Source organism: Pyxicephalus adspersus, chromosome 3 (assembly GCF_032062135.1).
Source record: "Pyxicephalus adspersus chromosome 3, UCB_Pads_2.0, whole genome shotgun sequence".
In the NCBI taxonomy this organism is placed as follows: Eukaryota; Metazoa; Chordata; class Amphibia; order Anura; family Pyxicephalidae; genus Pyxicephalus; species Pyxicephalus adspersus.
In genome coordinates, this window is record NC_092860.1 from 152,243,696 (window position 1) to 152,257,656 (window position 13,961).

The following is a 13,961-nucleotide window of genomic DNA, read 5'->3' on the forward strand; positions in this document are numbered from 1 at the left end:
TAAAAATACCTGTTTCATAAAAGATTTAAAGACTGGAGAAAATAGACTACCAAGGGGGAAAATGAGTGATTCAGCAAATCTGGAATGGATTTCTTAAAAATAATTTGCCAGTTTTTGCCAGTTTACACATCCCTGGACCATATCCATTCCAGGTTTGCTGATGCACCCAGGTTCACCCATGATAGTCTTCCTTCTTCAGAATGGATAGTTTTGATAAATCAGGCCCATAATGTAGAATAAAAAAGAAAATGAAGAGACTTTTTAAAAATATTAGGTATACATGAATTTGGGAACACGTTTGCAAACCAAAGTCATACGGCAGCTCCCAAAAAAAAAGAAAAATACACATGCCTTGTGTCTGCACATCTCAGGTGGTTACCAAGTATTAAAGAATGTTCTCTTTGTGAACAGATATTTACATTAGAAAGTAGCAAATGGGTTAAGTCTTGGAGGAACGTAAACGCTGTACACATGTTAGATTAATGTAGCTTGAAATTATCTTTCATGACCAATTCCAGTGGCAGAAAGTAAAATGAGGGCTTTGCACACAGAGCCATTCTGTTCTATGGAAGAGGGGGTGGGGGGAACAAGTGGTTCTTTTCCATAGCAAACTACAAGGGTTATCCACGCTTATTTGTTTAATGATCCACCAGAATGGATTGATCAACACCTTGGAGGCACTGCTGTAAACATGCTAGATTTTCCCCTGATCCTTCATCCGAGATGACAATATTCTAGTGTGTGTTTGTAGCTTTAGATAAAAACCATAACCCTTTACAGTGGTCCGAACAGTTGGCAATGTGCACATTATTTGAATAGAAGCAGTCACTATGAAAGTCTAGTTAGAAAGGACAGCATAAGGACAGCAAAGGTAATGAATAATACAATACTTGAAAGTTAAACTTAAACTAAGACTTATATATGATACTTCCAGCCAGGTAAATGTTTCAAAAGCCAGAATTACCCGGTAGTTTTCAGCATTGTGGTTCCTAGAAAATGGATAAAAAGCTCCAACTTGCATCCATCGTCGGCAAAGCTCTTCAGAGCTATCATAAAAAAAGCCACATATATCAGCTCCAATCTAAAAATGACAAATAAAAACACATGTATTATATATAAAATTATAACTATTATCCTGTAAGTACCTAAAAGTTTTCAAAGTAACTGACAGCATTTTATTCACTATAATAAACAGGAAAAAAATATGAAAAAGAAAAAATGAGTTTAAAATATGTTTTGCAAGTTTATTTCAAACTTTGAATTTTTCTGTTTACTACTCCAATGGTCAAGGTAAAAAAAATTACTATATTTCTGCCACCTCCACAAATGCGTTAGATGTTGTTTTCATGTACCCACCTATTGAGGGGCTGGCTAAAGTTTACAAGTGAACAGGAATGCTGATACCTATTGATGGGGTGTGGGCACAATCTATTTTGTTAAATCATATTAAAAAAATGGAAAATGGCAAAATACTGAAAATAACTCTTTACATTTTCTGGAAACAAATATTTCAGTAAATTAAATACATTGATCCCAGCATGTGTACTTCTTTCTAGTTTTGACTGCCTGACAGCGAACTACAAGACAAAAATGATTCTTTGTACCTTTGCTTATTTTTTCGCTCTACTCAATGTTTTTCGTCTTTTAAATATTCAATCGTATGGCTCAAGCCCTATGGAAATTTAGTGATTTCTTTGCATTTTAGAATTTAACGTTTATTTATGTAGTGTCCTTACATAAGGTATTCCAAAAAGACTAAACTCGAGCATTCCCGGAATAGCCCATTTAATATCATTCCAGGTGGCAGCATTATCTCCAAGCCAATGTCCCGAATATTTGCCGGATCCAGCAAAAGTAGAACGAGAAAAAATTATGCTTCTTTTCCCAGGGAAAACGGCTTTGATGGCTCTGAAATGAAAAATCCATTAATACAATGTAGTTTCCTGTAATCATTAAGATGATTGCAGGAGCAGGATGCCCTAATTTTAATAAACATTTGTGAAACTTGGTGAAGTACATTATCTTAGCCAGGAAGCTATTTGCATGGAGTTTGTGTGTTTGCATTTTCTTCCATAAAACATGCAGCTAGATTAATTGGTTCACCCTCAGAAATTGGCCTTGGCATTACGGACTATGTTAAGGACATGCTTAGCTTCTAGGATCAGTTATGATCTGGTGCACCACTGGCTGGTATGGCTGGGCTAGCAAGCCAACCTAAAATAGGCTACAGTCACATTTTTTTTGAGATATTGGAGGAAAACCTATGCAATCAAAGGGGGAACCCCTAACCATGTAGCCATTTATCCTGAGTTATTAAAGTTATCCAAAGCTGGAGAGAATACACTTTCATCAGTGAAGCTGGGTGATCCAGTAAACCTAAAAATGATAAACAAAATAATAAAAAATATCTTACTCTTCAGTAGAAAGGATCATTGCATGACCATATATATTGTGGAGGTCATAATGATTGCCCCAGGCTTGCTTTGCATCCATACAAAGTGTCTTGGAATATATTATTCTGTCTTTAATTGCTTAATGGAAAAAGACAAAAAGTATGCTCTGTGAACAATAATTTAGTACATTTTATATGAAAGTATAATCCTTACAATTGAACAAGTAATTATTTATGTCTAAAGAATAATTAAACATAATATCAATTTTTGTACTGAACACTAAAGCCTCCCTATTTCAGTCTTGTGTTTGTGACTTGTATGAGCCAATCTGGCCACTAGATGATGACAGAAATCATCCAATGGCCAGATTGGTTGTGCAATACTTATTAATAACAGGTATACTTAATAAAAAAATCACAAAAAAAAATTGCCAATTTTGCTGGTTTTGCACAAGTGTAAACATTTGCTCATGACATTCAAAATAAATGTTCTAGAAATCTCTGATTAACCGATTTTGTACTGTGATCACAAATGTATAAAGTTCTAAATTTTATAGTTTTCATTTCAAAGCCTATGCAAAAATAGGTTTCTTGTTAAAGCTGCAATAGAGGGCAGTGACATTTGGATTGGGGAGGAAAGAACTAGATAATGCACGAGGTCCTCCTGCAGGGACTGAGGAGGGAATTTCAGTCCAGGAGAGGAGCTGATACAATTAAAGGACATGATTAAAGAAGGACAGATTTAACTACCCTTTTCTATTTTAGCTATCTTACCTGGTGTATATGGAGGATAATTTAAAGTGTTGACAGCACAGCCTTTGCTAGATCCTTGCACAAAATTGGAAACTTCATTCATGTCCTGTTAAATAAACATCAACATGCAATACCATCTTAATAGTAAATACATTTTAATTTTACATTCAGATAGGAAATTTATCTATGATTATGTACATATATAAACATGTCAATATTTAAAGAAAGAATAACACAGATTTTTGACAGTGCACGGTCTCACTTTAAATTCTTTAATTACTTGGATTACCCTTAAGCAAAGGCATGAAATGGAAACCATATCCATAAATGCCCTGAACAGGAACATACAGAGTCAGGAGCATGTAAGTTGCTACTGTTGTCCTCTCCTTCTGAAAAAGCTAGTTGACTGGTAGCCATGTTTATCCAAATTATACTCTCTGAGAAGCCAACTGGCAAGAAGGAAACACATTTTCCAGTTTGGTCCGAGTTTATATACGTTATACTTGCTTCATTGCTATGATTTACATATTTTATATGATTTTGAATCAGGTTCCCATTTTAAAGACGAATTTACAATGTGATTTGAGATGACATTTCTTCAATGGGAATAAGACAGAAGTTCTAGCTCTTCTCTAGCCTTAAAAACTTTAAATTATATTGTCTGATCTTCAATTTCAAACGTCACTTTCATGAAAATGTTACAGTAATTTATTGTTTTGTGATTGGTTTTGAAGGGTTAAATCTATAGTTTTTATTGTTGTTTGTTTCTTTTTTTTTCAACTGCTGTCCTACTATGATCAAGACAGAATGGGCTTTATTTTTTAAAGCTTTATAACATTTTCATGGGAGAACTTTAGTGATCAATCAATTCTGGAAGGCATCCAGTCCAGGATTAAAACATTTGCCTACAAATAGCAAATAAAGAAATAAATTCCAGGTTTGTTAAATCACTAAGTTTCTCCAATGATAGTCTATCTTCTCCAGCCTTGGAGAGCTTTAATAAATCCTGCTAATGGTGAGGGTATAGTACAAAAGAAAACAATGTAGAGAAAGGTGCAGTCTAATTTTTTTATACATGTTTTTGTTCCCAATGTGTTTTCCTCCACTTCTTCCTTGAAAAAACCCAATGAGTCTTAGTGTGAGATAGTAACACCAGGGCTTATTTTCAATAGTGACTATACAACTCTATAAAGAATTATAATCCTTTTAGAGCTGGAATATTTTCAATCATTCATTTTTATTTTCTTTGACACAAAGATAAAAAGAGGGGCATCTTGTGATTTGGATGGCTTACAAAATACTAAAGAAAATTATCAAATGATCCAAATGTTCCACTCTAATATATAAATGTATCAACTGTGCTTTCTAAGAAGTGGGATAAAATCTCCCCAGTAGGCAAACAGTACTATTTTTAGTTTGGTAAAGGAAAATTAACATCGGTAAAAATTATCTTTATTAAGGTAAAGAGGTCTATTATGGTAAAAAGAGATTCATACAGCAGTTACAGTATCATTGTGATAGAATCATTTTATAATTAAAATATAAGCACATTTTAGATTTTACTTACAATCCATATTCCATCGTAGTTTACTTGGTTATAGAACCGTACACACTCATCAACCCACCACTGGGTACACACATCATTCGTATAGTCAGGAAACACTGTGACTCCAGGCCAAACCTATGGTAAAGACAATTAGATTGTTATGTTACACACACCATTACCAAGATATTTGTCTATTCTCATGTATTTTTTACCAGGCTGCCAACATCCCTGATTAGTTTACTATAGAACCATTCATCTCAAATGAGTGGGACTTTTAGGAAAGTCAAAACAACACTAAATAATATTATATAAAAATATAAATTTTATTTATTTAGACATAAAAAACTCTACATAAATCACTCTATTTAAAAAGAGAAAAAGAGAATCTGTTAAGCCCTCCTATCAACCTTTAGGTAGTTATTTTAACTTGCCTGAGATAAAAATAATCAGTGCTATCAGTGCGATAATTAATACAAAATATATAAATAGTTGTGATACTGTAAACCAACTTTTTACAAGCCGACACGTTTTGCAGACATAATCCGCTTCTTCGGGGAATTGTATATACAGGTCACCAAACAATATATACGCACTAAAGAATGATACAAACAAGTACAAAATGAATCATTTCAAACATGTCTTTTAACATAGACTGCCTTAAAAATCCCACTCATTTGAGATGCCTTGTTCTATGTTACACACACCATTGTAATGACAAAATTGAGGATGATTTTGGCCCATTTTAAAACCACTCATTCAAACATTTGCCTGTATTTATCCAAAATTTCATACTCCAGGATTTTCTCTTCAGTTGAAAACTTCCTTGCTGTAATATTCATTCTATTTAAAAGTCAGGGAATGTACACTGACTTGTTACCTTTAGCCAGTTACACAAAATACAAGATTTCTCGGTTTCATGTTGGAAATAGGTGGAATCATTTAGCATATGGAGATAGCTAAACCCATGTTTTGGAACAGCTTCAGCATTTTGAAGTTAATTTCCCCCCCAAAAATGGACAAGACGTGCAGGCTGGTGTTCCTCAACAAGAGGTGCAGTGATCATGTAACATCCATCTATAAAAATATACACATGCCCCATAGCTTCAGGGGATGCTTTGAGGGATTCTCCTAAAAACTAGAACACCCTGCAACAGACCAGAAGGGTTTTCGAACACTTTAGGTGGTGATACCTGTTAATGGCCTCCTGGCTGAAATTTAACCCCAAAACCATCTGCCACTAGACTTCCAAACATGTGACAGCCCCATGTAATGAAATTGAACCCTATCCATATCCCACCACTACACTGGCACACCAACAGTAGCAAGCCCTCATTATTTCTTGTGTGATTTTCACAAGGATAAGCTTTATGGAGCTGATTTTCCTATTGTACAGATAGTAGAAGTGGTGCTGCCCCCACAACCCCTTTACCATGGTTCCTAGATTCTGTTTTTCCTTCAAGCACCCTGGAACAAAGCATTTTCTGAATGGGTGGCAGTGAGCATGGAAGCAGAGCTCACATACGCTGCTAGATCTAACTCATTTGCAAGTGTAAATTACAAAATTGCCTAGTATATGTTAACTGTGAGCTATAAACATTTTTCCATCTATAAACCTTATTTGTTATCAAGTGTTTTATATTTACCAAAAATTGAGATTTCATGTTGTATGTGTGCATTAGGATCATTTTTGAGCAGTTAAGTATTAATTTGCAACTACCACCATATATAACTTTTCAAAATAAGTTTCAGGAGTTTTTAAGTTATTTTAGGAGCAAAAGCACATTTAAATTGCAAAAAAAAAAAAAAATTGAGCAAGTAAGGAAGTGGTTTAACATTTTATAAGCTTTTGCTAAGATGTTTCTTATAAAAAAGCACAATGATGCTTTACCTCGCCAACTAGTGGCGTTTTTCCATCTGATTCATTTATCCAAACACCTAGCCTGCTTCCTCTTTCATATGCTTCATAGGGACCATCAATAAGCGGAGTATTGGCAACAGCAGGATCCTTAAAAGAAAAAAAAAAAATAATGAAACAGTATGTCCAGGTAAGTAGATAACATTTGGAATGCAAATATGTTTGCTATTTCACCTGCTCAAATTCATTTCAGCCAACTTAGACCGTTGATGTACCTTCTGTATGTCCTGGTATTGAAAGTACATTTTTCCATAACACCTCTCTGCCTCTCCTGTTAACTAAGCAATTAGCAATGGTGTAGTGAGAGGTTCTGGAGGTCTCCTTCAAGACCGGGTACCCTTATTCCAGATGGCTTTTTGGGACCCACCTTTTGACCACTGTCAGGCCACTCACTGTTGTACACAGAATGGAAAAAGAAGATCTTCTACCATCACCACTTCTCTGATTTAAAGTATCTAGTCTGATGTATGGGTGGTAGAGGCAGAGGAGTCCAAATGTGTAGGGAAAGGGCTTTAATTTAAGCAGGGGACTCCAATATGAAAATGGAGTTCCAACATAAATGGTGGATTTAGATTTTAAGAGGAGCTGTTCATTTGAAATCAGAACTATATTGTAAAGACACTTTGTTGATGTGAAGATGTGTCCTAAATGGTAGTAACTTTGTCAAAAAATGTAACTGGGGCCCATAGATCTGTAGCTAGAAAACTTTAAGTGGTGGCTCAGAGCTGCCGCAGAAGAGGTAAGAGCCCGGGTCCGAATACTGCATTGGGGCAATAGGTCTGTAGCCACACCACTTGCAATCAGTCTGTATTACCCAGTCTATTTAGCTGGTATGTACAGTTGTTATAAGGGGCATCCTGGTTAGTGGGATTTAGGATTCAACATCTGGACAATTACAAAAAACCCAAGCATTTTAGGTAGTGTTTTTCAACCAGGGTTCTGCCAGAGGTTGTTGGAGGTTTGCACCTCTCAGGTTAGTTACCACTGACACCAATGATCTTTTTGGTTACCTATGAGGGTGACATTCTTCCCAATGCCCAGCAATGTAAGAACCATTCTTCCCTCTGACCACCACACTAATATACTGTGAGCTGTGAGTATAGTAATTAAAGCAGGGGGTTACCTAAAGACCTAAAAGGTATTTCATGGGGTTCCCCGATGTTAAAAAGGTTGATAAATGCTTATGCAAGGTCTAAATTTGAAAGAAGAAACTTAACTTTGCTTTAGGTCAAAGGCACCAATAAGCATACAGATGGGCCCAGGTATTTGCAAACAACATAAGGGGCCTGATCAAAGCTCTTCAAGGCTGGAGAGGATACTAATATAGTTTCTTAGAAGTAATTTGCATTTTATAAGCATGACTATACATGTGTATGGTGTGTCTGTAAAAAAACATGGCTTACTTACATATGGGATACCAGTGGCTCAGTTTCTTTCAACCACCTCTTTCACCTCGTCCAATGAACTGTATCCCCAACGACTTATGTGGAAACCAAGTGTCCAATATGCTGGCATGTAAGGCTTACCAATAAACTATAAAAATAAATAGATAAATACAATTAAGTTTAATCTGTTCCTAATTATTGCATAGAATTTTTTTTTACAAATGAATGGTCTAGAATGAAAGCTTTTTTGATGCTTGCTAAGTTGGGATATAACATTTATAGGAATAAAGCAAGAACATGGGTTTCATTACTTTAGTTGAATGAATAACAATTTCATAAAGAATATGTTAATGAATAATAATTAGAAAAATCATTTTGGCCCATTTACTCTAAAGCCCTCCAAATGGGACACTTTAAAAACTCACTAAGATGAGAGTGCTGGAAGAAAATTCTATTCGTAAAGCTAACACTCATTATGTGGTTATGTATATTAGCATCAAATCTCTGTTCTGATTTAATTATAATTTTGACATACAATGTCTTCGATTGCCTCTATACATTTGTTACATATCCACATAATACCACTAAAAAGGCACTAATATTATTGAATAAGTATTATTTTTATACCAGGCTTGACAAGGTTTGGTCCATCTTCCATTCCATACAACTAATAACCCCAAAGTAAAAATGTTTTTTATTCCCACAAAATACCTCTTACCTCAAGATACTCCATAACAACTTCTTCTGGAGTGTTTCCAACAAAAACATAAAAGTCAAGAATTCCTCCAATAGTCCTGTATGTCACTGCTGGAGCAGGCTGAACTATTACCTCTGTAATGACAAATAAAGAGACCTATTATTAAACATACATCATTGCATTACTTAAAACCTATAATTGTGGGTTCAGTCCTACAAAAACTACAGTTATCTTTCCTTTTTTGTCACCTGTAATTTTAATTAATTATATTTTTCTTGGGAACAGAGCTACAGGATCATAGGGGAAACAGGTGGAAAGGTGGGAGAGAAAGGAGGAACCTCTAACATAGAACAAATTACTGGATAAAGAGAAAAACAAATATATTACAGAAACTTAAAAAGATAGGAAACATTATTTTGTATTCAAAACTCATTTAGATTTAGTTAACTGGTTAACCAAGTATGTAGTGCTTACAGTTGGAATTGTTTTAGACCAAACTTCTGCTCATAGAAGCATTTGAGATTCAAATCTTCTATAGTTGTAATTTAGTGTTTTTTGGAACATTAGTTTACCTGCAATGAGAAGGTAAGCTACACATATTCTAGAGTGAGAGGGTAATTGTGCTAGGCCTAGGTGGAAGGATATATTGGGCTAGTAGAGTTCAGAGATCAGTCAACAAATAGTTGACAAAAAGTTCCAGTTGGGTTTTACAGTGATAAATAATATGTGAGACCTAACACATTTTTCCTCAATTTCTCCAATATAGAGAAAAGTAGGATGGGACCATCTTCAGGATATTACAGGGGTAATGTAACAGTCACTGAATAGGCTCCCAATGATTTGAACATTGATTTGTTTCGCCTGTATTTTTCAATATCTGGAAACTTGTGGATTAATTCAACAATATATCTAACGGAATGAGGTATGGAATCAGTGGATAGGTAATGTGCTACTATCACCTCAAATATTCATTTAGCACAGATTATGACCATATGGATGTAAAATGTCCCAATAACTGTTTTAACTGACATTTACTAAGAGAAGCATGCATTCTTCATATAGGGTTATGAAGTAAGTATTCTATCTGTTAAGTACAAGGATATGGGTTTAGGTTTGTCTACTTACTAGACAGTTACTTGTATTTACTAAACAATGACATGTTATTTTGCGTACAAAGATAATTTGGATGCCTTAATCTGGCATACTACTATTTACTGTGAAAACATGTAGGTGAACGTTGGAACAGGCTACAATGGGAGCCCATTACCAAGATAAAGTTTTGGGTATCACCAATCCTTACGACCACCAGTCTCTGGAATATTTATATTCAAAACCCAACTCCTGATGGCTTACTAAGGAGAATAAAAGCTGTGTACCCATTGGCTCGTGGTTCATTAGGGGCAGAACGTGGCAGGAACATGTACAAAATGTTTGTCTGCTGCTTGAATGTTTGCCTTCGGTTAAATGTACATTAGTACATTAGCACTCAACGCCTCAAGTTCACTACAACAACTAACCACAAACAACCCAAGTTTGAAGGGACATGATCTTCAACCTAATATTAACCTAAAAATCTTGTGGAAATTTTAATTAGTTGAATAGAACAACATTTTCTTTTTTCCATAAACTTACCCATTGCATTGCTGTTCATGAGAAAGACTCCAAATGAGGATCCCTTTTCATCTTCCAAACACAAAAAAAATGTCTGTGCACCATACAAGTTGCTTCCATCCTAAATAGTAAAACACATTGCTTGACTAATGTATTCTTAGATACAGCTGTGTGTTGTATAGGGTAGATTAGAGTTGATACTTAAAAAATTCACCAGTGTTTAAATCACAAGAAGTAATAGTGTTTCCCTTAGTATCAGATGCCATCATGCATTTTCTAGCCAACAGTTTACTAACAATGGATAACAACCATTTGTCTTTGAAAGTATTTTTTTTTATTTATCCATTGATGGAACTCTATTTTTTTTTTTGTAACCAGGTATAATATTGTTCTATCTTCACATATATATGATTAAAATTCTTTATTGCCCATGTATGGTCTTCCTAATGATTAACCATGAATATGCAGATGCAGGATTTTTAAAAAATGTATCAAATGATGCCACTAAATACTCTCACTTAATGTGAGTGTATACAGTACTGCAATATACTGTTTTCTTACCGTTGCTCTTTGTTTGTATTTTTTGATTGTTATCTATACTTAATTTAGAAAATACTTACTCCATTGGGAAACCAATCTCTGGTAAATATAGGCCATTTTTTCCAGTTGGTATCGTGTCTGTACTGCCGGTGAACATGTTCCCCCAAACCATAAATATTACTGCTTGGAAGTTTGATGGAGAGTTGTAGAAAATGGTCAGAGTATTGAAGTGGTCCAATGGTTGTGTCAAAGCTAGGTTATCGAAATACATATAATTTTAGTCATGTTGTATTTAAACTTTGAGGCTTTTTAAATATAGAACTCTTTAAAAAAAATCCATTCTTTCCTTTCCATTCCTTTGTAGTAAAAAAAAAATCTAAATGTTTTTCCAAGAAATCAGCACTTTCATTGGATATGAATTATTATCTAAATATCCTAGCTATCCACCAGTGTTTATTCATAAGCAGGTCATTACAAAATACTAAATATGTATATATTTAATGTGTTATATGATTCATGTGTATATGTATATCTAAAGAGAACTGCACATAAGTGCTTTGTACTGTGCCAACTTCCGGACATTGAAGCAGAAATAGATAACTACTAATGAAGGATAGAACCAATAACATAGTAGACAAGCCTAGGTAAACTATGTCACATGACCTGATCTCCTCCAATCAAAGAGCTTTCTCTGCTGTGTTAAACATTATGGGACAAATTCTTGGTACATTTCATGGCCTGATTTCAATGAATTACCGTATTTTTCGGCTTATAAGACGTTCCGGCCTATAAGACGCACCCAATTTTAAAGGAGGAAAATCTAGAAAAAAAAGATTCTGAACCAAATACTGTAGTAAAATATTTTATATCAACTGTATAAATTTAACAACAGTTTAAGAACAATTTTATGTCAACTATGTAACATATTAAGAACTACAAAGAAAAAAAATCCTTTACATGCAACATAAAATCTTATATCATATCATAAACGGACCAAAAAAAAATCTTGCTTACATAACTCTGGCATCTGGTGTTTTTCTATGAACCCTGATTCCAAAGGGCTTTTCAACCAGTTCAACATTATAATTTGGGTTGGGTTCTGCTGACCCAGTAAATTCTTTAACATGTTCATGAGGTACTTCAAATCTTTTATTTCTGGGATCAGTAATCTACAGAAAAAGAAAAGTTTTACATGTTTGCTTGTTTCATATTTGTTTGATTAATTTCAGTTTCACATATTTGATTAATGCTTAAGCACATACTTAATTTTGCAGAGTCATTGATTTATGTACCATTTGTTATTGATGCTCAGCTACAGATATATCTATGTTCTGGGCATGCCTAGTAATTATTCCATGTGGAATAGTAACAGAAAGTATTAGGACCCTTTACTTAACTTGGTTGAAACACCTCTGTTAGTAAATACATATTTGAGTCTTTTTGGGTATGATGCAACAAGCTTTGCACACCTGGATTGGAGGATTTTCTGTCATTGTTCTTTGCAAATCCTCTGAAGCTTGGTAAGGTTGGATGGGGACCATCAGTGGACAGCCATTTTCAGGTCCAGAGATGTTTGATAGGATTTAAGTCATGGATCTGCCTGGGCCACTCCAGGACATTCACAGTTGTGTTGAGTTGTCCCTAAGCCATTATTGTGTTGTGTGCTTTGGGTCATTGTCATGTTGGAAGGTGAACCTTTGGCCCAGTCTGGAGTCTTGAGCACCGTGGAACAGGTTTTCATTGAGAGTATGGCTGTACTTGCTTCATTAGGCTTTCCATTAATCCTGACCAGTCGCCAAGTCCCTGATGCTAATCAACACCCACACATAATGATGATGCAACCACCGTGTTTCACTGTTGGGATGGTATTGGGTAGGTGATGAACAGTACCCGATTTCCTGCAGACATAATGTTAAGAATTGAGGCCAAACAGTTCACTTTTGGTTTTATCAGACCATGGCTTCCATCCATCCACTCTGCCATTAGGCCCAGATCGGTGGAGGGCTGCAGTTATGGTTGTAATTCTGGAACTTAGTCCAAACTCCACATAAGACCTCTGGTGCTCAGATTGACCATCAAGTTTTTGGTCACCTCTCTCACTAAGGTCCTTCTCCGTCAATTGCTCTGTTTGGCTAAGTGACCAGCTCTTGGAAAAGTCATTGTTGCACAAAAATATTTCCATTATGAGAATTATGGAGGACTTTATGGAGTTTTTTGGGGAATCTTAGGTGCATCAGAATTTTTTGTAGCCTCTCTCAGATCTTTGTTTTCCAACAATCCTGTTTCTAAATCCTGTGGGAAGTTCCTGTAACCTCATGGGTTGGTTATTGTTCTAATGTCCATTGTCAGCTATGTGGCCTTCATTAGATAGGTGTGTGCCTTTCTAAATCATGTCCATTTGCACACAGGTGCAAATACATCTCAGTAGTGATCAACAGAAATGGGAGGCTCCAAAGCTAATTTTCAAGTTTTCAAGTGTTGTAAAGGGTCTGCATACTTATACAAATGTAATATTTATTTTTTTCTTTTTAAAATATTTACAAATTGTCCTCAATTCTGTATTCACTTTGTCATTATGGGATACTGAAAGTAGATACATGATGTACACGGGAAATTTTTTTTAAAAGATTGAAGCATCAGGCTGCAACATAACATAACAATAATAACATAAAAAGTGAGGGGGGTCTGAACACTTTCTGAAGCCACTGTATCTAACAAAGAGATAGGAAAACATAGTGTTGTATAAATGTTAGCATAAACTTATGCTACTTGTTAAATAATTCACTTAATTAGACCTATCACTGTTTTTCAGTTAATTCATCTTTATTACACATATCTTACAAAAGATAAAACACCTTTCAGATCTAAGAATTTGTTCACCTGTCTTGGAGGTAAAGTTCAGTCCATTCTTTATCTTGTCATTACGCTATCATAGTTAAGGTGTTCATCAAAAAGAACAAAAGGTTCAAAGACTGAGAAACCATTATTGATTAAAATATATCTAAACTATGGCCTAATGGTATTTTGTTTGTCAATTAACTGTGTGGGTATCAGTGTTATTTTCAATGCTGTAAATTATCATCTATCTCTAATCTTCTGAACTATTTTCAGTATTTTTCCCA

General features: G+C 34.9%; 1 protein-coding gene across 1 annotated transcript in view; it reads right to left on the reverse strand.

The window, feature by feature from the left end:
* The window catches only part of LOC140327530 (maltase-glucoamylase-like), a 78,442-nt gene that overhangs the window by 57,886 nt on the left and 6,595 nt on the right, over positions 1-13,961 (reverse strand). Inside the window, 11 exon segments of the mRNA XM_072406921.1 lie at positions 965-1,081; positions 1,737-1,908; positions 2,414-2,531; positions 3,167-3,251; positions 4,713-4,826; positions 6,580-6,696; positions 8,014-8,139; positions 8,710-8,822; positions 10,321-10,420; positions 10,920-11,091; positions 11,854-12,008. Coding sequence (XP_072263022.1) covers positions 965-1,081; positions 1,737-1,908; positions 2,414-2,531; positions 3,167-3,251; positions 4,713-4,826; positions 6,580-6,696; positions 8,014-8,139; positions 8,710-8,822; positions 10,321-10,420; positions 10,920-11,091; positions 11,854-12,008 — 1,389 coding nt within the window.